The following is a 27,493-nucleotide window of genomic DNA, read 5'->3' on the forward strand; positions in this document are numbered from 1 at the left end:
ATCCCACAACTTCATGCACTTCCTGTGTAGCATAGAAATGACAGCCTGCAAGGGAATAGGACACGGTGCCACATCCTCTCCTCTGCAGGTCTCCTTGGCAGCCCGATCGGCATGTTCATTTCCCAATGACCCTACATGACCTGGCCCCCAGCATAATAATACCTGCTTACCCTGCCATTGGAGCAAGTATAGTTGGTCACATATCAGCTGGACCAACTCCTCAGCTGGGTGAACGTATCAGCAGTACCCTAAAAATTAAAATACCTCAGAGAATACTTCATCCAAAAAGGTTAAGTACTAGACACAGCAGAAGACACAAGAACAAGGACAACCAAAAAGCTCTACGTGGAACTGAGAGGAGAAATGAATGGAACAAGATTGAATCAAAGAAACCCGCGCATAATTGGAGACAAGTGTGGCTCAACCTGCACGAAAGCACACTCAACAGGAACAGCAAAGCAATAAACACCACTGTACCCACAAATGAAAGGTTACCAGCAAATTCACCTCAGACTATCAGCAAAATGTCAGACCTGTAATGAAAACGATACCTTGGAACATCGTTTCCAATGTGGAGAAACAAAACAAACATGGGAGATATGCAAAACTATGCTGATACTGATAAACAGAAGTACACCTGAAAGTCAGTAGTGGTTTATCTTGTAGTGAAGTCGAAGTAGATACTCCGTGCGAATTGGTGTGGGTGGAGGTTATACTTAACAGCCGAATTAAGTTAATAATTGGCTCCTTCTACCGACCCCCAGACTCCGATGATACAGTTGCGGAACAGTTCAGAGGAAGTTTGAGTCTCGTAACAAATAAATACCCCACTCATACGGTTATAGTTGGTGGGGACTTCAACCTACCCTCGGTATGTTGGCAAAAATACTTGTTCAAAACCGGTGGTAGGCAGAAAACGTCTTCCGCGATTGTCCTAAATGCATTCTCCGAAAATTATTTTGAGCAGTTAGTCCACGAACCCACGCGAATTGTAAATGGTTGCGAAAACACACTTGACCTCTTGGCCACAAACAATCCAGAGCTGATAGAGAGCATCATGACTGATACAGGGATTAGTGATCACAAGGTCATTGTAGCTAGGCTCAATACCATTTCTCCCAAATCCATCAGAAACAAATGCAAAATAATTTTATTTAAAAAAGCGGATAAAGTGCCACTAGAAGCCTTCCTAAAAGACAATTTCCATTCCTTCCGAACTGACTATGCGAATGTAGACGACATGTGGCTCAAATTCAAAGATATAGTAGCAACAGCAATTGAGATATTCATACCTCATAAATTGGTAAGAGATGGAACGGATCCCCCGTGGTACACAAAAAAGGCCCGAACGCTGTTGCAGAGGCAACGGAAAAAGCATGCGAAGTCCAGAAGAACGCGAAATCCCGAAGATGGGCTAAAATTTACAGACGCGCGAAATTTGGCACGTACTTCGATGCGAGATGCCTTTAATAGGTTCCACAACGAAACATTGTCTCGAAATTTGGTAGAAAATCCGAAGAAATTCTGGTCGTATGTAAAGTACACAAGCGGCAAGACGCAGTCAATACCCTCGCTGCGCAGTGCCGATGGTACTGTTACCGACGACTGTACCGCTAAAGCGGAGTTATTGAACGCAGTTTTCCGAAATTCCTTCACCAGGGAAGACGAATGGAATATTCCAGAATTTGAAACACGAACATCTGCTACCATGAGTTTCTTAGAAGTAGATACCTTAGGGGTTACGAAGGAACTCAAATCGCTTGATACGGGAGAGTCTTCAGGTCCAGATTGTATACCGATTAGGTTCCTTTCAGATTACGCTGTTACTATAGCTCCCTACTTAGCACTCATATACAACCGCTCGCTCACCGATAGATCTGTACCTACAGATTGAAAAATTGCGCAGGTCGCACCAGTGTTCAAGAAGGGTAGTAGGAGTAATCCATTTAACTACAGACCTATATCATTGACGTCGGTTTGCAGTAGGGTTTTGGACCATATACTGTATTCAAACATTATGAATCACCTCGAAGGGAACGATCTATTGACACGTAATCAGCATGGCTTCAGAAAACATCGCTCTGGTGCAACGCAGCTAGCTCTTTATTCGCACGAAGTAATGGCCGCTATCGACAGGGGATCTCAAGTTGATTCCGTATTTCTAGGTTTCCGGAAAGCTTTTGACACCGTTCCTCACAAGCGACTTCTAATCAAGCTGCGGAGCTATGGGGTATCGTCTCAGTTGTGCGACTGGATTTGTGATTTCCTGTCAGGAAGGTCGCAGTTCGTAGCAATAGACGGCAAATCATCGAGTAAAACTGAAGTGATATCAGGTGTTCCCCAGGGAAGCGTCCTGGGACCTCTGCTGTTCCTGATCTATATAAATGACCTGGGTGACAATCTGAGCAGTTCTCTTACACTGTTCGCAGATGATGCTGTAATTTACCGTCTAGTAAGGTCATCCGAAGACCAGTATCAGTTGCAAAGCGATTTAGAAAAGATTGCTGTATGGTGTGGCAGGTGGCAGTTGACGCTAAATAACGAAAAGTGTGAGGTGATCCACATGACTTCCAAAAGAAATCCGTTGGAATTCGATTACTCGATAAATAGTACAATTCTCAAGGCTGTCAATTCAACTAAGTACCTGGGTGTTAAAATTACGAACAACTTCAGTTGGAAGGACCACATAGATAATATTGTCGGGAAGGCGAGCCAAAGGTTGCGTTTCATTGGCAGGACACTTAGAAGATGCAACAAGTCCACTTAAGAGACAGCTTACACTACACTCGTTCGTCCTCTGTTAGAATATTGCTGCGCAGTGTGGAATCCTTACCAGGTGGGATTGACGGAGGACATCGAAAGGGTGCAAAAAAGGGCAGCTCGTTTTGTATTATCGCGTTATAGGGGAGAGAGTGTGGCAGATATGATACACGAGTTGGGATGGAAGTCATTACAGCATAGACGTTTTTCGTCGCGGCGAGACCTTTTTACGAAATTTCAGTCACCAACTTTCTCTTCCGAATGCGAAAATATTTTGTTGAGCCCAACCTACATAGGTAGGAATGATCATCAAAATAAAATAAGAGAAATCAGAGCTCGAACAGAAAGGTTTAGGTGTTCGTTTTTCCCGCTCGCTGTTCGGGAGTGGAATAGTAGAGAGATAGTATGATTGTGGTTCGATGAACCCTCTGCCAAGCACTTAAATGTGAATTGCAGAGTAGTCATGTAGATGTAGATGTAGATGTAGATAAACATCGAACTATTAACCATCCCGGACATAAAACCATTCCCCAGACCAAAGAAACAAACTACCACTTGGATTTTAGGTCAAACAGTGTATGCAGTAATAGAACAAAACCAAGATGATGTCATGGAATACCTCTCGTACTTATGGGAGGAAAACAATAAAGCCATGAGATCCAAAGGGTAAAAAACAGAATTCTCAAACTTCCTCAGAATCGTCATAGAAGCAGCCTTCAAGAGAGCTGTGCCAGCCCCCCTGCCGTCGCCGCCAGGCTGACCGTCACGGATGGAGCCTAGCTGAGGGAGGGCGGCAGCCCACGGCAACACCCACCGCCGCTTCAGCCCACACCATGACTACCAGCCATCGCAGAAAAACCATCAAAGGGCTTCTGTGAAGTTCTCTGTCAGTATTGAGTGCAGTGTTTGTTTATGTTCAGTGCTAGACCAATGCCCTCGCTGGGAATAGTTAAAGTGAAAGCAAAAGCAAAATCACCCTTCTTACACCAAATGAATAATAAGCAAATAATCAATTGCCAATTCTATGACTTTGTGTTTTTTTATACATTAGAAAAATATTGTCCACATTAATCGCTATCAAAAACTTATAATTAAAACAGTCAAGTCAATTATCATGACACAGAAAGACTCAATTTCGACAAAAAATTTAATTATAAACGGAAAAGGTTTTAAAAATGAAATAAACTAACTTAACACAGTACTGAAATACAAACACTAACTATGAAAATAGAAAACTGTAAACAAAATGTAATGGATTTTAAAACTTAACTGGTATCTACTATATACCTTTGAATTAAATAAAGTTTTACGAATTGTTTAAAAAAAAGTGCAAGTTCTGTAACAATTGTAAGGCACTAAGGCTAACCATTTGTCCCGAATATGATGTGTCTACTATAGCGCTTTCAGGATCGCGTGGAGCTCTGCTGAGAAAATGGTATTCTCGTCGTGAACGCAAATACTGGTGAAAGAGTCAGAGAACATGACAGAGCAGCCAAGGGAATTCCCTTGTTTGAAGCCATCTGTATACACTACTGTGAAATCATAATGCATATCTAACATGTTAAAAAACAGAAATTGAAATGTAAAATCTGACGTATGATCTTTCTTAAAACTCGTCAAGTCAAAGTCTGGGCCTCCAGAAGCCAAGGTGGAATTCTGCTCCCGCCGTGATGTAAAACATGAAGACTGGCCACTCCCATCTCTAGATGGCACGAATCCCGTAGGGCCTCGTTGCCTGGTGCCGGTTATGAAAAAGCCTTTCCAGTGAAGGCTGAGCAAAGGTATGGTAGGTTGGTTGTATGGTGTGGACAGTGTTCTATATGCCTGGCACACCGTAAGTAGCCGTTGCCAGACTTGAAATGGCATATCACCAGCTTCTGCACAGAGGCTTGGTATGGGACTTGCTCTGAATGCTCCAGTGGCAAACCGAATTCCTTCATGGTGCACCATATCCAACATCTTTAAATAAGATTGTCTCTCAGACCCATACACCATGCACCCATAATCGAGCCGAGATCGGACAAATGCCCTGTAAAACCGCAGCAGCCAAATCCTGCCTGCTCTCCATGTACTGTGGATAAGAAATTTTAAAATACTCAAAGCCTTAAGTGACCATTTTTCTGAGGTCCTTAAGATGTGGTAACCATGTAAGCTTAGAGTCAAATATGATGCCCAGAAACCTCACTGTGTCTTTAAAAGTAACTCCAGAAAGTTTAAAAGGGAAAGAGAATGGTTAAAAACAAGACACACAGACTTCTTGGTGGAAAACTTTAAAACCACTCTTCTGCACCCACTCATCCAAATGTGGAACAGTTAGGTGCAACAAATGTGTTGTTGTTGCAAAGCTTTAAGAAGAGCAAAACACAGAGAAGTCATCCAAAAACAAAGAACACTGGACAGGACTTTTCACTATGGATGTAACACTATTAACAGCTATGGCAAAGACAGACTTAAAATGCTACCTTGAAGGACATTGTTCTCCTGCTCAAAGCAATCAGACGGGATGTCACAGACTTGGTATCTAAAATATCGTGGTGAGAGGAAGGACTGAATAAAAATGGGAAGACAACCATGAAAACCCCGTTCATGAAGCTGCTCCAGGATAAGAGACTCCAAGTAGTATTGTAGGCCTTCCCGGTGTCAAAAAATGTACCTAGAAGGTGACGCTGGTGTAGCAAAGCCTGTTTTATAGCCGCCTCCAGGAAGCAAGGTTATCAAAGGTGGAGCTATACCTCCTGAACCCACACAGAAAGTGTCTAAAGAGTTGCCTGGATTCTAAAAGCCAGACAAGACAGCAGTTGACTATCCACTCCAAGGCCTTCCTCATGCAGCCAGTGACGGCAGCACTATGGTAACTACTTGGGGATGTATGGTCTTTATCACGTTTTAAAAGAGGAATTAAAATAATCTCACACCACGTGCCAGGAAAGTGACCTGACACCCAAATGGCATTAAGAAGTGTGTGGAGGATATCTTTGCTTCGCCTTGTGAGGTACCACAGCATACTGCAATGGATCCTGCCCTGACCAGGGGATGTGTCATGAGCAACAGACAATGCAGAATCCAGCTCCCACATGGAAAAATGGGCAGTTGTAATCTTCATCAGAGGTGGACCAGAAGTCCAAACTACACCTCTCAGCAACCACTCTATGGCACTGGAAACGTGGTTCCTGACTGGTTGTTGCAGTAACTGTGGAAAAATATATTGCCATAGTCTGGGCAATGTCTCACGGATTGGTTTGGAGAGTGCCGTTCCCGGCTATGAAGTGTCCAGTCGGCTCTACCGAGCACCCATTGTGGCGGTTTCCTTTTAGGTTCCATCCCATCTGACAGGTGAATCACGATTGGGAAGACATCACTGTGCAAGTCATTGACCACTTCCCACTGAGCAGTGTGAGCAAGAGCTGGAGAGCAAAGTGAGAGATCAATGGCAGAGAACAACCTAGTCACTGTGCAGAAGTGAGTGCTCTGTCCCGCATTTAGCAAGTATGTGCATGACACAAGAAGCGCCTCAATTGCTTTACAGCTGGGGCAGGTAGTTGCAGAGCCTCAAACTACATTGTGTGCATTAAAATCACCACAGAGAATGAAGGGGTAGGGGAGCTGTGTAATCAGGTCATTACGGCATCATGTGGGGGCAAGTAATGGGAACATACCTGTATTGTTAACGGATTATGCATCTGCATGAATATAGCAACTGCTTGTAAAGACATCATAAGAGAGAGAGGTCAGGAATGGTAGTTGGTAATGATGAAAATACCTACGCCTCCTCAAGCTCTCTCTCCACTCAGGTCATCCTTTTTGTGAATTACATAGCTTCGTGGTTCAGGGATGTATGACTGATGGAAATGAGTCTCCTGGAGAGACAGACACAGTGGTGTAACCTGAGATAAGAGACAGAGCTCCTCCATATGTGTCCTGAACCCCTGCAAGTTCCACTGTAGGCTGGGAGCCATTTCGTCATTGTAGTTTTAATTTAACCCTATCTTTGGACCGTGGAGATGAAGCACTTGTTGAACGAGGGAGAGTGGAGGAGTTGCCCAGATCCAAGGCATCTAACTCCATAATGTCGTCCTTATCAGTCAGACCTGAAACAATGACGTCTGATGGCACTCGAGACAGCTTTTGCCGTGCATCTTTTTCTGCACCCTGTCCCTTCGACATGAGGGAGAAGGAGGGCATTTAGAGGCACTCTGCTTGTTGTGTGTCTTCTTGACACTCACTACAGAACTGTTGCTGGTCTTTTCTGTGGTGACTGCTTGTACTGCTTTATCCTTACTTGTTTTGCCTTGGCATGTACACATGCAAGTACAGGTGCTGATGATGGATGGTTGTAACCGGATGACATCTGCATAAAGGTGTTGCCTTAGGAAAAGGTTTCTGCGACATGGAATCATAAGGAGTGGTGAAGACAGAAGGGTTAGTCGCCTTACATTCCTTTTTGGTTTCAGTATAGGGGATCTAATTGGTGGTTTTTACACTGTGTGATCAAAAGTATCCGTACATTTGGCTGAAAATGACTTACAAGTTTGTGGCGCCCTCTAATGGTAATGCTGGAATTCAATATGGTGTTGGCCCACCCTTAGCCTTGATGACAGCTTCCACTCAAGCGGGCATCAGGTGCTGGAAGGTTTGTTGGGGAATGGCAGCCCATTCTTCATCAAGTACTGCGTTGAGGAGAGGTATTGATGTGGGTAAGTGAGGCCTGGCACAAAGTGGACTTTCCAAAACACCCCACAGGTGTTCTGTAGGATTCTGGTCAGGACTCTGTGCAGGCCAGTCCACTACAGGGATGTTATTGTCATGTAACCACTCCACCACAGGCAGTGAGTTACGAACAGAGACTTGATCGTGTTGAAAGATGCAGTCACCATCCCTGAATTGCTCTTCAACAGTGGGGAGCAAGAAGGTGCTTAAAACATCAATGTATGCCTGTGCTGTAATTGCACCACATAAAACAACAAGGGGTGCAAGCCACCTCCATAAAAAACACAACCAAACCGTAACACCACTGCCTCCAAATTTTTTACTGTTGGCACTACCCACACTAGCAGATGACGTTCAACGGGCATTCGCCATACTGACACCCTGCTACATTGTATTCTGTGATGCGTCATTTCACACAACGCTTTTCCAGTGTTCAATCGTCCAATGTTTATGCTCCTTACACCAAGCAAGACGTCGTTTGGCATTTACTGGCGTGATGTGTGGCTTGTGAGCAGCCGCTCGACCACGAAATCCAAGTATTCTCACCTCCCACCAAACTGTCATAGTACTTGCAGTGTATCCTTATGCAGTTTGGAATTCCTGTGTGATGGTCTGGATAGATGTCTGCCTATTACACAGTATGACCCTGTTCAACTGTAAGAGGTCTCTGTCAGTCAACAGATGAGGTCGGCCTGTACGCTTTTGTGCTGCACGTGTCCCTCCATGTTTCCACTTCACTATCACATCAGAAACAGTGGACTTAGGGATATTTAGGAGTGTGGAAATCTCGCGTACAGATGTGTGGCACAAGTGACACCCAATCACCTGACAATGTTCTGCTCTCTCATGATGTCCAATGACTACTGAGGTCACTGATATGGAGTGCCTCGCAGTAGGCGGCACCGAAATGCACCTAATACAAAAATGTACGTTTTGGGGGGAGTCCTGAATTTTTCGTTCCTCTGCAAAAACAGGACAGTCGCAGCTCCAGACTAGAGGCTCCTGGATCAGTTAACGCAGCCTGCTAGAGATGGACAGTCAATCCCAGCTTCCCAGCTTCATGGGCTGCCTTTCCCCATTTCCCATAGGTCGCTTCACCCCCCCCAACTCAGCATTGTGTGACCAAAATGATGGCATTTGTAGCACTGCTTAGAGTTAGGTACATAAGGCCTAACCCCAAGTCGGAGGAAACCTGCTACGACGTGATCAGGCAACGTTGGAGAACTAAAGGTCACAATGAAATTGAGAAGACCAGTCTTTTCAATTTCTCCATTATTCCTATGCATCCTTTGCTCTATGTCCATTGTCCCCTGTAATTCCCATTCCTGTGTAAGTTTGGCTATGTCGATATCTATAATGTCACAGCATGTGACTTCACTTTTGCGAGAATGAAGGGAGTTACGCAGTTCAACAGATACATCATATTCACCCAATTTTTTGGTCTTTCTAAGTAGTTCCACCCGCTTTTCCATGTTAGTCTTGACCAGTAGGGAACCATTGCTCAGTCAATTAATAGAGTTCAGGCTTCCAGCAAGTCTTTCCAAGCCTTTATGGATATAGAAGGTGGGATATTTTTGAATGTCCCCTTCCTCTTAAAGACCAAAAACACATTTTGATTTATGACCCCTTGAGCCCTGTTACTGTAATTCAACTGATGCAGAGTACCTCATTTGTTTGGAGGATTGGGTGTGAATACTCCCAGGTGGTACACCCTTACCACTGGGAAGAGAAGAAGATGATTTCGAGGGTTCCATCTCAGTCCCAAGAGCAGCTAGAGAAACAAGGGTCGACTCAAGACAGAGGCCTGCACATGCCTGAGTAAGCCTAATACAACTGAAGTGCAGCAGGTTCCCCACAGGTTACCACTAATGACTGTTCCACCTCAATAGCCATGCATTCATCAGCACGCAGCACACCTTGAGATTCAGGAGTTTCTTGTAGAGGTTTTTACCATCCTCACAATCCGGGCGGTCAAAGCAAGATTCCCATTCCCTGCAACACAAAATGCTTCACTGCCGCACCACACAGTGGACATTGAAGCATGCCCAGAGCTTACGGTGACAGGAAATTGGCAGGGATTACCAGTCCCCAGTTCAGGAACCCCGGGATCACCAAGCCTGTGCTCAGCAAAAGAATGCTGATCCCCTGATGGCAGGAAAGGTGGAGATAGGAAGGAAAATGTGGACTGCAATAGCTTACAGCCAGGTGTTCAGCGAGATCGTTTGGCTATAGATATCATCCCAAATGAGCAGCAAAACTCCCCCACAAGATGGAATGCCAGCTTCAGAGGGAAAGTCTAGGCAGTCTGGAAGGATACGTGGAAGGTCAAAGCAGTGATGAGTACGCAATTTTGTTTCCTGGAAGCACATAACAACCTCACACGGTGCTTCCAGAAGCAGTCGCAATTCTTCCTGGTTGAATCTAATGGCATGAATATTCCAGCAGAGAAGAGTCATAATAGGGAATGAGGAGGGGGGGAACAAATGTATGGTAGGCACCTCAGCAGCTGTCGAGTGCCAGCCTTCAAAAACTCACTGCTGTATGGCACACAGGCTGTAGATTCTGTTCCTCGAGATCTACAATGGCACCGACCCTGGATTGACCTGTGGATTCCAGGGCAGAAAAACAGTAGGTGATACGCATTGGCAAAATGGAGGTCAGCCAGGTGAGGGTATCACGGGGCGAAACAGTTTAAGAGGATCTCCAAGTCAGGGAAAGAGAAGACAGTTTGCCTTTATTCGATTTCTTAGGGCCTTTATAGTTGGCAGATGAAGATTCACACTATTGTTGGTTAGAGGGACATAAAAAGTCTTCACAGAAGTATTCTTTTTATGCTTTCTGTCCTGCTGGTTGTGTAGCAAGTGATTTTGCTGCCTGGGGCAAAGATTTGGTGGCTTCTTGGGCAGCTGTGGGAAAAGGAGATGGGGTGCTACCATGACAATGAGCAATTTTACAACAGCAGTGCTGAAATGGAGGTCGCAAGTCCACGTGGCCATATCCTTCGTGGAGGAAGGCATAGCAAAAACAGTACTGAAAGTGCCAGATGGTAAAATGCATGGCTTTCAACTAGCCAATAACTTGCGAGTGACAGGGTAAGGTGATTTTTCCTTCACCTGGATCTCCTGGATGGCCTCCTCATTGAGACACGCGGAATATACAGGGGATGAGGTGGCTTGGTCGCCATTACAATGGAAAGAGTGGGGAAAAGAAAGCGAGCAATCGCCCTCGTGAGCATCCCTTCCACAAGAAACAGATTTGGCTGTGTTTTGACAGGACATGCAAGTGTGGTTGTAACATCGACACTGGTAGCAACGCACTGAGTTTGGAATGTATGGTCAGACCATGATGACTTCACTGCTTGCTCTGATTTTCGATGAAAGCACTATTCCATCAAACATGGGAAAAAGAGTGTGTGTGTAGGCACTAAGGTTCCATCAACCTTTTTCACTACCCAATGGACCACAGTGACACTCTGATCAGAGAGGTAAGTTTGGATTTCTTCCTCAGTGAGACCTTCAAGCAGCCAAGTGTAAATAACACCACGCGAAGAATTCAGTGTTTGATGGGCCCCAACACAAACAGGATAGCCGGGAAGGAGTGAAGCTGCAAGCAGTTGCTGAGCTTAAGAATCACAATTGGTAACCAAAAGCTATGTGTCATTACAAAAATGAGCGCAGGATTTCACAAGGCCAGCAATTGCAATAACACCTTTCCAAGTTATAAACTCATTAACTGTAGCAAATGACTGACCTTCAGAAAATGACACCATGAGGAACCAAGGTGCAGATGGGAGAATCATGAAATCTTTAGCCTCAGTCCTCTTATGTTTAGTGGATATAGTCTGAGATGGTGAATGGCTCATTGCGGAAAAAATTCCCTTGATTTCCAAGGTCTCCAATGGCATGGCTCCTTCCAACTGCGGGCTCCCATTAGAGGGGGTCTCACCCGCCTTAGGTGACTGTTCACACCTCAGGCAGATCTCACGAACTCTTAACAGAGGGACCAACTGGCAAGTGGGAAGATAACAGCTAAGGCAATCATGCCTCCCTTGGCCTGGCCTGTACCAGGGGGTATGTGCAAAACACACCTGTTGACCAGGGGCTGGGAATTATGCATTACGTAGTCACTGGTGAGGCATCAAACACATGGGCCAGCCTTCAGGAGCACAAAGGGAGCAAGAAGGAACAAAGAGAAACCTCAAACATTGAAGCAGAGGAAGGAGAGGAGATGGAGAACAAAGATAGATGAAAAACAAATGAGGGACTGTTCCGATGCTGGACTATCAAAACTGGAATGCATATTTCTGAAACTATCCAAGACATGTTCCTCCAAGGGAGGGGGGGAAAAGAATAGGAGGAGGAGGAGGAGGAGGAGGAGGAGGAGGAGGAGGAGAGGCAGCATGGAAAGGAAAGAGGTGCTGCAAAGGCTGGGGCCAAGCATGAACTCACTGAAGAGTGGTGAGCATCCTGGAGGGCTCGAACGGGGCAACCGGTGCTGAAGAGCCCGAAGGCGCCATTCCCGCCAGTGAAGAAGTCATAGGTTACAGCAAAGCACCATGGGAAGGCCCAGCAGTAGGGGCCAGACAACTGGACCCAGAGGAAAAGCAGGAGGTGGCAACACCCACAAGGAGGGCAGGTCTGCCCCTGCAGCAATGATGCCCCGCCAGGATGGGACAGGTGCTGAGGGATGAGGTGGCAGTGACAGTGAGGACGGAGCTGGTCATGGTGTGTACCATACAGAGGTGGCAGCCTTGGCAGCTGTGGATTGTGGCTGGACTCCACTTCAGTCAGCAACCAAACCCCTGAGCTCATATCGCAGAGCCAGTAGTGAACAGTGACAATGGTCACGCTGATGGATGTTGGTGGGGCGGCATGAGCAGGTACAGGCATGGTGCTTGGCTGGCTACCATGGAGCATCTTTGTTAGCTTCCGATCCTCCCACACCAGTGTAAATCTGAATGAACTCAGGTGTCGTCTATGGAGTGGTTTGTGACATACTATTTCATCTGAAACTTTAACATACGAATAAGATACTCTGCCTTGCCATTAGATACAGGATGAAAAGGACAAGCAGTCACGTGGCAAATGCTTTAATGAGCACAAAAACAGTGGAAGACCTGGGACACAAACTGTGGATTGTTATCCATCACATGCTTATAACACAATCCTTGAATAGAAAAAAAAATGTTGGAGGGGGCCTGAGTCATAGCCACAGCTGATGTCGAAGGACAGAGGATAACATACGGAAAGTTGGAGAAAGCATTGACTATCAGAAACGTGGAAGAATAATTTAGGATGGGTCCAACGAAATCAACACAGATCCATTCCTCTTGACGCTGTGGTGTTGTCCACGAGAAAGCACCGCCTGTTGGGTAGCACACTGAGAGCAGGGCGTGAGGAGATGTACATTGTCACCATTGATACTGGGCCAAGACATGTCCTGACAGGCCAATAACTTGGTACGTAAAATACTGCCACCCCTTTCCCCAAAAGACCCTGTTGTTGGAGGTGAAGTCGTTCCACTGTAGGTGGCCAGGATCACATGCCTACGTGACAGCTTGCCCATAACTAAGAACACCACCTAACACCAGAAGGTGGTGGTGATGGGCAAAACAGTTGTACAGAGGATCAAAAGCATATAAAACTGGACTGGCTGTGATGGGAAGAAGCTGGGACAGCACATTGCTGTTGGCATGTTACGATGTAGGCTTAAAATGTATTTCACAGTTGTAGCATGACGGAAACGATGTCCAACACTTGAGGCAATGCTGTTTTTGTTGAGCAATGAAGCAAAAGGATTAAACAATGAAACCAAGGGCTTGTGGTCAGTGGTGATGGAACTCAGACCCATACAAGAACAACTGAAACTTTTTGAGGGGCTGATAATAGAAACCACTTCCTTTTCAACTTGTGACTCGAGCTGCTGCACTGAGTTGGGCACTTTTGGTGCATAAGCTATGGGCATCCATCCTCATATCGATGCACATGAATTTCCCCAAGTCCATACTGAGAGCTGTCCGTAGACAGAACAAGGTGGTGGCCAGCATGGAAAGTAGCCTAACATGAAGCAGAATGTAATTTAGATTTAAAAAATGTCAACGTGGGCTTGCAGGCTGAAGTCCATTGAAAAGGAATGTTCTTGTGGAATAACTCATGGAGGGGATGAGTTATTCCACAAGACCTGAAATAAATTTGTTTTGACAGTAAGCAATGTTACCTAAGAACACAGAGTTCTTTGACATTTGTAGGAGGAGGAGGAGGAGATTAGTGTTTAACGTCCTGTCGACAATGAGGTCATTAGAGATGGAGCGCAAGCTCAGGTGAGGGAAGGATGGGGAAGGAAATCGGCCGTGCCCTTTCAAAAGAACCATCCCGACATTTGCCTGAAGCGATTTGGGGAAATCACAGACATTTGTAGGGCGAGGTGGAACTGTGAAAATGGCGACATGATGACAAAGGTTTAGCACCATCCTGAGAAACTTCAGAACCCACATACATCATACATGGCTGCATTTCAACCCTGCAGTATGTAAGACTATGAACAAGTTGCGTTGGTTACATAAATGCTTTTCCATGGATGCGCACATCACAATGATTTATCGAGGTAGTTCATGCACCCTGGAAAGGACATTGTCAATTGTTCCAAAAAATGCTGAAAAACTGTTGGAAGGCACTAATATTTGTACAACTCCAAGGAGCTGTTTACAATCCTCATCTTTTTAACAAAACTGTAAATAGGCTTCAGATAAATCAGTTTTGGAGAAAAACTGGCCCCCAGTAAGTTTAGTCAATAATTCACCCATATGAGATAGAACGTAGGGGCCAATGATAGATTGAGCATTAACTGAAACTTTGAAGTTGCTGCAAAGGTGAAGTAGACCAGTAGGTTTTTTAAAAATCACAAGGGGGTGTAGGCCTCTCACTCGACCCAATTCAGATTTCACTTTATCACACAAAGCCACTGGAATAGCGTTTGCATGAAAAAATGTTGCTGCATCATAGGTTTCAGGGTAATGAGGGCTGCAAAATTAGTGGCACAACATAACTTATCTGAGGAGAGAGACAAGAACTCAGAACACGAAGACTCAAACTGCTGGTAAGTGACTTGGTCAGGAACAAAGTCAACCGTATCTGAAATGATAAAACAAAAAGAATTGTAAACATCCAGATTGAACAAATTTGCAGTACCAGTACCATCCACTACCAAAACAGTCAAGGAATGAAGCACAGATTTATACATAGTGGGAGATGTAAATTGCCTCAATATTGGAATATGCTGCTTGTTGTAACTCACCAAATGTCGAGTACCCAGAGACAACGCCGGAGATACCAAATCCACATTAGTTCACGAGTTCAATAACGCATGGCTTCACCTGTGTCTACTTGCAGACTGAGCACTTTGTCCATCACTCACACTTCCATCGTCCTCCCCCGACAACTGACTGATGCCAACAGCCAGGAACAGAAGCCACCCAATGATGTGACACCAAGTCTCAATCTCATCACCAGCAGCACCTCAAAAGATTGAACGATATTTAATACTTCGGCCAGACATGGAATTTCATACTGCAGTGCACATTGATGGACCTCTTTGTCAAGAGCCAATCAAATGATGGCATCATGGATCATAGTATGTAACCATGATGAGTGTTGGTAACCAACTGATTTTTGCAACTGACACCATGGAGTTGGGGCACCCTAGCCTGATATGACTGGTGGGGCTGTTTATGACAGTCTTACAACTTGCACATGTCGAACAAAAATGATCTGGGTTCCTGAATCACGACTTTAACGGGCACAGCAACTGGTAGGCCCAATGAGAAATCCAAGAAAGGAATAAAGCCTTACACATTTTTTCATCAGTGACACCAGAAATGAGGAAGTGTTGCTGAAGCCGTTTCTCATAAGCCTCCCAGCCTTTGGCCACATCGTCTTAAGGGGGATAGGATGATGAGAGATTGGAGCACTGACTCCATGTCCAGAAGAACCGAAAGAACAACCAAATAGACTGAGCACATAGACATGAAAGCTACATTCATCGCCAACTGTAATGTACCGTAGAACACCAACAACATGGCCACAATGAACCACAGTTTATTATTTCTCCAGTCACCAGCAAACAATAGTTGAGAACATAGACACAAACATACAGGCAAACTGAGTACTGTTTCAAGCAGTTGCTGGCAATATGTATGAACACAATATGCTTGCAAGCATCTGCAGCACTGCACTTATGAAGAGGGGGTCTCTGGCAGTGAGCACGGTGGATGCTGTGTCGTGTGCACAAGTCATATGACCCACCACATGTGGCCTGTGGTGGCCGGCTTCTGCAGAAGCCAGTGGTAGAATATTCAAAATGTAGAAAATGCCAGTGGCCTGCTGCCATGGCAGGTATCCAAGTATTACGTACAGAGTTATAGCAATTTTCAAGACTCTTCTAATTCATATACCAGCAGATTGAATTTTACCCTATTTTCCCTGTTTTTGAACGTTCCCGTAAACTTTTCTTCTACATTATTTCATTTTCTTCTTCAGAAACAGTTAATTTAGTTACATACAATCCCCACAAAGTTTACCAGATATAGGATGATCTAGTTAAAGAGCCACAGGTATGCTTAAGTTCTGAGTCAATCAGCTGCTAAAAATGCACTGTTGTTGTTGTTGTCGTTGTTGTGGTCTTCAGTCCTGAGACTGGTTTGATGCAGCTCTCCATGCTACTCTATCCTGTGCAAGTTGCTTCATCTCCCAGTACCTACTGCAACCTACATCCTTCTGAATCTGCTAAGTGTATTCGTCTCTTGGTCTCCCTCTACAATTTTTACCCTCCACGCTGCCCTCTAATATTAAATTGGTGATCCCTTGATGCCTCAGAACATGTCCTACCAACCGATCCCTTCTTCTTGTCAAGTTGTGCCACAAACTTCTCTTCTCCCCAATCCTATTCAATACCTCCTCATTAGTTACGTGATCTACTCACCTAATCTTCAACATTCTTCTGTAGCACCACATTTCGAAAGCTTCTATTCTCTTCTTGTCCAAACTATTTATTGTCCATGTTTCACTTCCATGCATGGCTACACTCCATACAAATACTTTCAGAAAAGACTGCCCGACACTTCAACCTATATTCGATGTTAACAAATTTCTCTTCTTCAGAAACGCTTTCCTTGCCATTGCCAGTCTACATTTTATATCCTCTCTACTTCGACCATCATCAGTTATTTTGCTTCCCAAATAGCAAAACTCCTTTACTACTTTAAGTGTCTCATTTCCTAATCTAATTCCCTCAGCATCACCCGATTTAATTTGACTACATTCCATTATCCTCGTTTTGCTTTTGTTGATGTTCATCTTATATACTCCTCTCACGACACTGTCCATTCCATTCAACTGCTCTTACAAGTCCTTTTCTGTCTCTGACAGAATTACAATGTCATCGGCAAACCTCAAAGTTTTTATTTCTTCTCCATGGATTTTAATACCTACTCCGAATTTTTCTTTTGTTTCCTTTACTCCTTGCTCAATATACAGATTGAATAACATCGGGGAGAGGCTATAACCCTGTCTTAGTCCCTTCCCAACCACTGCTTCCCTTACATGTCCCTCGACTCTTATAACTGCCGTCTGGTTTCTGTACAAATTGTAAATAGCCTTTCGCTCCCTGTATTTTACCTTTGCCACCTTTAGAATTTGAAAGAGAGTATTCCAGTCAACATCGTCAAAAGCTTTCTCTAAGTCTACAAATGCTAGCAACGTAGGTTTGCCTTTCCTTAATCTTTCTTCTAAGGTAAGTCATAAGGTCAGTATTGCCTCACGTGGTCCAGTATTTCTACGGAATTCAAACTGATCTTCCCTGAGGTCGGCTTCTACTAGTTTTTCCATTTGTCTGTAAAGAATTCGTGTTAGTATTTTGCAGCTATGGCTTATTAAACTGACTGTTCAGTAATTTTCACATCTGTCAACACCTGCTTTCTTTGGGATTGGAATTATTATATTCTTGAATTCTGAGGATATTTCACCTGTTTCATACATCTTGCTCACCAGATGGTAGAGTTTTGTAAGGACTGGCTCTCCCAAGGCCGTCAGTAGTTCCAATGGAATGTTGTCTACTCCAGGGGCCCTAAGCAACTTTTATACCAAACTGATTTTAAACACTATAATGAAATAAGACCATCGGGACTGATAACGTACTCTCAGAATTATTGCAGTCTAAGTTGAGAGGTGCTGGTTTAGGAAACGCACACCATTAGTGTCACAATTAATTTCACAAACTTTTTTTTTCTTTCGTACAAATTCATAAACAACAACACTCAACACTGATTACTGTATGTACATTTACCAAGTCACACTTTTAATAACACATTGTAAGAGACTCAAAACTGCATGTTACATTGAAATATAAAGACATCACCAAGCACTTAACTATAAAAAATCCAAGAAAACAGAACACACCAATATTAAAATTCTACTATTTCATAGGGTCCCACGGACACAGTATTTCAGCAATTAGACATGCCGCAAATGTCAGGTGCTCTTATGAATTGAGCTCCTAGGTGTGCCCACCCAACTTTCATCCAACCTGTGGAGAAGCCATGGAGGAAGAGGTAGCCACTGTCTATAATATCACATACTGGCACATTATCAAGACAAATTGTACACATACTGAAAAAGCACTGAGTAAAAACATTGTTTTTGCATGCCCAATGAAACATGGGCAACATTGGCAAGTATCGAAGATGACCTAGGTTGCAGGAGGCTGCTCTATATCAGACTGCGTGCCAATGTGGCAAGACGTATATAGGAAAACAGGCCCACAATTGAAGATCAATGCTGAGAACACCAGCAGCACACTTGACTAATGTATCATAAGTTGGTGGTTACAGAGGACAATATATCTGAGAGCCATGTCATAGAATACAAATATAGCAGGACTTTAGCATCGACTTTGAAATACTGGGACAGAATCTTTGGAGAGGCCATCGAAATTCGCACCAGGGACCATCTTATCAACCGAAACTATGGCTACAATCTCAGCATGGCTTGGGATGAAGCACTATGAAGTATTGCCCCCATTTCACACTATGAACTGGTGGTATACACGTGGACTATTTGATCACAAATACGCCGGGAGAAACTGAATAATCACATTAAAATTTTAGTTTACATAGAGTGAATGCCCATACCATTGGGTAAATTTGGGTAGACTTCTTGTAGCAAATGCTGAAGGGTTTTGCGCTGCCCCTCTTCTGTCACAGGTTTCACCAGTTTCTGCAGGAATGGCTCCTCACTATTATAACAGCGGAATGGTATATACTTAAATGTCTCGTCACCAGTAACTTCCATGAGTTTTCTATTGGTTGCCCAAAATGGATCAAACTTATCTGAAAATAACAAAAATACATACATAGATACTCATTTAAGAGACAATTAAGACATTACAAGAGGAACTAATAAAAGGAAGTAAAGTATTAATTCTTTTAACAACCAAAAAACCTACACTCACTATTAACCACTACTAAACTGATTGATCTTCAACATCTGTTAATAATATGCTTCACAGAAATTCATCTATGACATGCTTTTATGTTCCAAATTCCCACATCAACTATATGTTTCAATTTCTTAAGCTTAGCTCTCACTTGTGATTTTAGGAATTTCAGTCATCATTAAAAATAACTAAGTGCATTCTGGAGTTAAAAAACCCAGGGTAGCCTTAAAAGCCTCCACAGTACAGCGTAAGTAGAGAAATTTGTAACTAAAAATGTTACAGAACCAATGAAGCTACTGGTTTAGGCTCTTCACTCAGCTCCAGACCAGATATCCCCAGGACACACCAGAAATGATACTACAGATAGAAAGCTATTCCGATATCCCTTGAGTACAGCTAGTTGTTGCGACCACATATACCAAAGAATGGTCCTTGATTTCAAGGAACAAATAAAATTAGTATGACCACAGGAAAACAATGTCCTGCAATTCACATAACTCAATGCCACTTTGCTCCCAGCCACCTCGTGCCTACCCATCCCAATATTCATGGAAGTTGTCAATTCTCGTGCTAAAAGTGAATATTCATACCGTTTTCTTGTTCAACAACCACAACGAAATCTAGGGACTTTCAGAACTAGTAACTATACACTTCTCCTAAAACAGTGATAGCAAATAGGCAGATGATGGCTGAAGGTCCAACAAAACCCCCGAGCTCATGGGGTAAGTCTTTCCAAGCATGAACACTGTTTCTGTTTTATTACCCTTTTTGTTCTAGGAGAGCATGACTACCAAGTGTTTCAATGATGCACCTCAACAAAAATAAATGAAGACTGATACAAAAGTGAAATATGATTTAAGAATGTTGGAGAAGACATTTGTAGTAAAGCACACTTAGCACCTCTAAAATTAAATAAATAAATATATAAGTACTTCATTAATGAAACGAGATTTTACCCCACATGAAATAGCATGAGAACAGCTCTATTTTAAATTACTTATATTGAAGTATTTGATCTGTAGATCGATGTCAATGTTACATACACAACAAAGCAAATAAACGTCATTATTTCAATCTCTTGAGAGAAATTTCATTATTGCAATGAGATATATGTATCACTCACCATTCTGCAGGCCAAGCCACAACTGCATATGGTCCTTCTTTTGCATGTTTGATACAACTTGACTTCTGTGTTTTAGAACATCCGCCTCTTTCACACAGGCCATGAAGTGTGATTCCACAGCTTCTCTAAAAGACAACATATTGTTCATAGTTTGACTAGTTTAATGATAAATATGACACTAATTATTTATGTAACTAAAACAATAACATGGACTTACCTACCAGGGCAGTGAAGTAATTCTGTTTCAGGAAATTTTTCAAAATGTACAGTTATATTCCAAGGCAAGTTACTTTCAGATGCGTACAAGTCATAAAGGACACCAATTGGATAATGCCTGGAAAGAAAAAAATTTTCAGCAGGGGGAAATGGCAAAAAAGCATGCTGCTTTGCAATAGGCTGATATTAAAATCCTTTTTGACTTGCAAGTGATATTACAGAAAGTAGAAACAAATGTAATCAATATTCAACTTACAATGGCAAACTGGTATTTAGAAACTGTAGAAGAGAAAACTCCAAATCATTATTCATAAGTTTTAAAACTCCAAACCAACATAAATTTTACATCTTAGGATGTACAGTCTGAGATACAAAGCTCCTCAACTTGTCGTTGCCATTCTGTATCTGTCTCGCCTGAAAATACTGACATGGATTTTTGTGATTCAATCTAGTTTACACTTCATATTTATTTTTACAGTAAAATTGCACAGGTTACTAGATTCTTATTTCTAATACTCTTGTCACTGCTCTAAATCACATTATTTGCTTTTGGAGAATGAAGGGGCACATTGTTATTTGATGTAATATCCTTTGCCTTATCTGCCTACTGGGAAATAAGTGAACTATTCAGTATTCTTGACATACTTTCATGTTTATTTGGGATGAAAACCTACAGCTGCATGTACAAGAGTAGGTGTTTAGCTTTCAGAACTTGATGTCTGAGTGATAACGTTTATCTTCAGAATAGGTTGTTTTAATGCTGGCGTAAGTGATGAACCATGGACCATGGACCTTGCCGTTGGTGGGGAGGCTTGCGTGCCTCAGCGATACAGAGCCATACCGTAGGTGCAACCACAATGGAGGGCTGTCTGTTGAGAGGCCAAACTAATGTGTGGGGCCTTGCTGTGTTGGTACGGCAAACGGCTGAAAGCAAGGGGAAACTACAGTCATGATATTTCCTGAGGGCATGCACCTTTACTGTATGGTTAAATGGTGATGGCGTCCTCTTGGATAAAATATTCCGAAGGTAAAATAGTCCCCCATTCGGATCTCCGGGCAGAGACTACTCAGGAGGACATTGTTATCAGGAGAAAGAAAACTGGAGTTCTATGTTTCAAAGCGTGGAATGTCAGATCGCTTAATCGGGCAGGCAGGTTAGCAAATATAAAAGGGAAATGGATAAGTTACAGTTAGATATGGTGGGAATTAGTGAAGTTTGGTGGCAGGAGGAACAAGACTTCTGGTCAGTTGAATACGGAATTATAAATACAAAATCAAATAGGGGCACTGCAGGAGTAGGTTTAATAATGAATAATTTTTTTTTAAAAAAAAAGGAGCGGAGGTACGCTACTACAAACAGCATAATGAATGCATTATTGCAGCAAAGATAGACACGAAGCCCATGCCTACCACAGCAAACTGAAAGAACCAGAAGTTGTAGACTGTTTCAGATAGAGCATTAGGGAATGATTGACAAGAACAAGGGAAAGAAATAAAATAGAAGTATGGGTAGCTTTGAGAGATGAAAGAGTGAAGGCAGCAGAGGAACAAGTAGGTAAAAATACGATGGCCTGTAGGAATTCTTGGATAACAGAAGAGAGATTGAATTTAATTGATGAAAGGAGAAAATATAAAAATTCAGTAAATGAAGCAGGCAAAAAGGAATACAAACATCTCAAAAATGAGATCGACAGAAAGTGCAAAATGGCTAAGCAGGAATGAGTAGAGGAAAAATTTAAGGATGTAGAGGCATATATCACTAGGAGTAAGATAAATACTGACTACAGGAAAATCAAAGAGACCTTTGGAGAAAACAGCACCACTTGTATGAATATCAAGAGGTCAAATGGAAAACCAGTTCTAAGCAAAGATGGGAAAGGAGAAAGATGGAAGGAGTATACAGAGGGTCTATACAATGGCGATGTACTCGAGGACAATATTACTGAAATGGAAGAGGTCGTAGATGAAGTTGAAATGGAAGAAATGATACTGCGTGGAGAGTTTGACAGAGCACTGAAAGACCTAAGTCAAAACAAGGCCCCGGGAGTAGACAACATTCTATTACCACTAGTGACAGCCTTGGGAGAGCCAGCCCTGATAAAACTCTACCATCTGTGAGCAAGATGTACGAGACACACGAAATGCCCTACTTCAAGAAGAATATAATAATTCCAATCCCAAATAAAGCAGATGTTGACAGGTGTGCAAATTACTGAACTATCAGTTGAATAAGTCACAGATGCAAAATACTAACACAAATTCTTTACAGACAAGTGGAAAAACTGGTAGACACTGACCTCAGGGAAGATCAGTTTGCATTCTGTAGAAATATTGGAACATGTGAGGCAATGCTGACCCTACGACTTATCTTAGAAGATAGATTAAGGACAGGAAAACTTAAACTTACTTTTCTAGCATTTGTAGCCGTTGATAATGTTGACTGGAACTGTCTCTTTCAAATTGTGAAGGTGGAAGGGGTCAAACACAGGGAGTGAAAGGCTATTTACAATTTGTACAGAAACCAGATGGAAGTTATAAGAGTCGAGGTTATAAAATGGAAGCAGTGGTTGGGAAGGGAGTAAGACAGGGTTGTAGCCTATCCCCGATGTTATTAAATCTATATATTGAGCGAGCAGTAAAGGAAACAAAAGAAAAATTTGGAGTAGGAATTAATATCCATGGAGAAGAAATAAGAACTTTGAGGTTTGCTGATGACATTGTAATTCTGTTAGAGACAGCAAAGGACCTGGAAGAGCAGTTGAACGGAATGGACAGTGACTTGAAAGGAGGATATATGATGAACATCAACAAAAGCAAAACAAGGATAATGGAATGTAGTCAAATTAAATCAGGCGATGCTGAGAGTATTAGATTAGGAAATGAGATGCTTAAAGTAGTAGATGAGTTTTGCTATTTGGGGAGCAAAATTACTGATGATGTTCGAAGTAGGGAGGATATACAATATAGACTGGCAATCGCAAGGGAAATGTTTCTGAAGAAGAGAAATTTGTTAACATCAAGTATAGATTTAAGTGTCAGGAAGTCTTTCCTGAAAGTATTTGTATGGAGTGTAGCCAAGTATGAAAGTGAAACATGGATGCTAAACAGTTTACAAAAGAAGAGAATAGACACTTTCAAAAAATGCTGAAGATTAGATGGGTAGATCACATAACTAATGAGGAGGTATTGAATAGAATTGGGGAGAAGGGAAATTTGTAGCACAACTTGACTAGAAGAAGGGATTGGTTGGTAGGACATGTTCCGGGGCATCAAGGGATCACCCATTTAGTATTGGAGGGCAGCATGGAGGGTAAATATCATAGAGGGAGACCAAGAGATGAATACACTAAGCAGATTCAGAAGGATGTAGTAGTCATGCATTTCCCTCCTTCATAAGACTGCAAACTGAAGAGCGAGCAGGTTATTCCCCATTCTCTCTATGATTCTACATCACAAGAAGCAACTACACAGTATTTCACAAAGTTATACTGACCCTTGGGCATCTTATCTTACAAATCACTGGCGATACAGTGTGTGTTAACATTATGTGGAATGCAGATGTGAGTAACTAATAATACTAATGCAAGAAATGTATATCGACAGAATCTATATAAATCTCAGCACACTAGTCTACACTGCTGAGAAGGAAACTGATTCTTAGTAACCCTATTGGGCAGTTATAGCATTCTGGAAGAGGCAACTTCACCCATCACTTTCAGTTTACAGATACTATACTTTCCCAACATTTCCTGTTCAATTATCTTATGGGAGTAGACAAAAGAACTTCACTGAACCCTTGTCTATATAGTGGAGTTATTTTCAGTTTTTAAGTTGGTAGTTATTTGCAGTTGTTGAGTGAGATATTATATAATAAGGCTCATCAGCTGTAGCTGTCAACTATACTATGTTGACGAGCCTGCCTCAAGTATAACACGCTGTCAATATGTTTTGGACAAAGTCAGTTTCACTGTGCCACTATTACTGGCTGCAATACTTTTCTCAGCATGAGGTGTACCAAATGCATCACCCTAGCCACAGCTCTCACAACATATGAAGAGGCCAACAGGCTTGAATTGGCTCCCTCTGCTATGCAAGTAGGGCACTTATGTGTTACAGAACTTCAGATATTTAAACATAGGTCAGTAATGCATTACACCAGATTAGTAGTCTAGACTGAACATGATCAGTCCCACTCCATTAGTCATTTCACATTCACCTTACGAGATGTGGTGGGGATGTGTGGTAACTGGCTCCACTCAGTGCAGCCCACTCTCCAAGTGTCAGCTATCCCTGAATGGAAGAGATTTATGCAGTCTCCCAGTAACAGTTACTGGTGAGAGAAGTGAAGAAACTTTCTTATCATTCATTAATCCACTATCAACTGACTACAACACCACACGTACCAATCCAATCCCTTCCCCACCAGCACTACATAGGTTACTGACATCAATACACTTACTAAATAATTACTTCTCAGGCACTGTTTATAGAAACTTATTTTACACAAAAACTCACTTAACAGCAGCAATTAAGTATTTACTTAATGAACTCAAAATGACTAGTATATAAACGCCAGCTCAGTGAAGTTTCTTCTACCCACATATGAGAACTGAACAGGAAATGCTGTGAAGGTTCTGTCTCTCTGTAAACTGAAATGCAAGCTGTCATTGTGGTGGGAAAGTCACCTTTCCCAGAAGAATACCACACCCGCTCTACAGGATGGCTAAGAATCAATTTCCCCTCTAGTAGTGTAGAACAGTGTGTAGAGATTTTCATAGAATCTGTCCATATGTATTAGTATTATCAGTAACTCATACCTCTATTCCAGTTAATGCACTTTGTGGAAAATAAAAAACCCAAGACAAAAAAAAAATGGCTCTGAGCACTATGGGACTTAACATCTATGGTCATCAGTCCCCTAGAACTTAGAACTACTTAAACCTAACTAACCTAAGGACATCACACAACACCAAGTCATCACGAGGCAGAGAAAACCCCAGACATTTCTGTGCATTGGGTCAGTCACCAGTGATGTATAAGGGAAGCAACAGAAAAGTTGGTATCTGTTTATAAAACATGCTGTAGTTGCTTCTTTTGATGTGGTGGGGTGGACTGGGGACTCGCCTGCTCACTCTTCAACTTGCAAACCTTGCCTTCCCTCATGCACCTCCCTCCACCCACATAACACAATTTATACCTTACTGTATTTAGATGTGGTACACAAATTTAATATATGTTCTTAACCTACTTCATTTACAACTGACCATAAATTTTATACCAGTGAAACACTAATCATGTTATTTTTCAATCCCCTGCAAAGCAGAAACTATCTATCCCACAGAGAAACAAATAGAACCTTTTTCGTAAGAAATTTACTGGAGTTTAATTTTGTATCAGGGAACATTTTTCCTTGAAGCTGCAGTTTTTGAATTATTCAGGAAAAACACAGAAGGTAACCTTTATACATCTCCTATAACAATGCACACAGACCACCAGTCAGCATTTTAGTATGTTGTCTATGGGTCCCCCTCCTACTCCTGTACATTAATTGGTGGCTACAGGAGCATTTCCCCTACACAACCCTTCTTTGGTCTTTGTCGACTGGGCTAATAAGAGTGGCGCATTGTCAGAAGAGAGTTTGGGTTGACTACAGAGAGATGTCTGCTGCATTAAAGTGAATAGTTATATCACAGAGTGGGAGCAAAATGGCATGGCAGCTGGAAATTTACTCCAAAGTTGAAGTATGGAGGACAGTACGATTTCTGTGGGTAACTGCACACAGATTCATCATGAAATTCAAGCAGTATAAGGGGAAAATGCAATATTGCATCCAGATGAAGTGAAATGATACCAACAATTTGACCAAGGCCACACAGCCAAGAGTTGATGCTGACCAGGAAGGAAGGCAATCTACATTGACCACAGACTTTTCAATAATGAGGATGTTCACACAGTGGTTCTCAAATGGCTCCGTGACCAAGGAACAGGTTTCTGTTGTTGAGGAACTGATCGATTAGTAGAATATTCCGACCACTATTTACAGTGACTTAGTGACAATGTTAATAGTTTCGGTGTCACTTTGAAAGTGTAATGCAGCATTCAATAAAAGTTACTTGGCCAGCCATAACAATGTGCACTTACTTACTTTTGAACGTGCCATCATATTTACAGATTGGAGGAAATATTTATGATTTACTAGCTTTTTCTGACTTTGTGTACAGGTTTTTCCAAGAATTTCATGGTTCTGACACACGAAAGAGCAGTGTGACTGAAAAGTAAGGGCAGTGGGAGAATTATTTGTGCCATAAGACCGGTTGGTTGGTTGGTTGATTAAAGGGACCAGTCTACTAGACAGGTCTACATGACTGCAGATCAGAGAGAGTCTACTGCACAAAACCTGTGGGAAGAGAAACCCAAGGTGTACGAAACGTCAATGACAGAGGGGTAACGGATAAAAAGAAGAAAGGGAGACACAGCAAGAAAGGCATGCAAGGTGCCCCTTCTAGGGTCATCTGGAAGCTCTTGAAAGCAGAGGTACTCCACTCAAATGTATTTAGTCTAGCAACCTGGACAGGGCAAGACGAGCACAGGGAGACAAAAGATAGACAAGTCTAACATACATTGCAAGAGGGAAGAGCAAAATAGCTGGTAGGGTGAAGACTGGGTTGAACCACCAAGTCTGGTCTGTGCAGAGGTGGCAACAGTGCGTTCTGCCAATCCCTCCACAGAGTGGTGGATCCTCCGGCCAGAGGAGGAAGCCACGTGTTAAAGGACTATGTCCAATGCGCAGTTTGGTAAGCAGAACATCCTTCCAGAGGTGAGGCTGACATTAAATCCACCATGCCTGTGCAGTCAATTTGAGCGACTGCAGTTTGTTTTCTGTCACCTGCAACCATTCAGTCTCCCACTGACACATTATGCATCCATCAGAAAATGAGATGATGGTGTGCAACAAGATGGGATATTGATGGACAACACCATCCCGACATGCTTCCGGCAGCTTTGTCGGCCATGTTGTTTCCCTGTATCCCAATGTCGCCCCAGGTACCCAGCAAAAGATCACCTCCTTGCCACAGTGTTGAAGCAAGCCACTGTAAGGCATCATTGATGAGCTTAATCAGAATAACTTTGGTGAAGTGCATGCAGTGCACTAAGTGAGTCTGAATAGACAAGAAACCTTGTATGGTGATATCTGTGAAT

At 42.7% G+C, this 27,493-nt stretch overlaps 1 protein-coding gene across 1 annotated transcript in view; it reads right to left on the minus strand.

Annotated features, from left to right (window-relative positions):
* Window positions 1-27,493, minus strand: part of LOC126297378 (autophagy protein 5) — a 113,746-nt gene that overhangs the window by 22,491 nt on the left and 63,762 nt on the right. Inside the window, exons 3-5 of the mRNA XM_049988104.1 lie at window positions 20,295-20,411; window positions 20,078-20,202; window positions 18,650-18,847 (exon numbers count right to left, since the gene is read on the minus strand). Of these exons, the coding sequence (XP_049844061.1) occupies window positions 18,650-18,847; window positions 20,078-20,202; window positions 20,295-20,411 (440 nt within the window). The remainder of the gene's footprint in view (window positions 1-18,649; window positions 18,848-20,077; window positions 20,203-20,294; window positions 20,412-27,493) is intronic.

The sequence above is a fragment of the Schistocerca gregaria genome, chromosome X (genome assembly GCF_023897955.1).
Source record: "Schistocerca gregaria isolate iqSchGreg1 chromosome X, iqSchGreg1.2, whole genome shotgun sequence".
Classification (NCBI taxonomy): domain Eukaryota; kingdom Metazoa; phylum Arthropoda; class Insecta; order Orthoptera; family Acrididae; genus Schistocerca; species Schistocerca gregaria.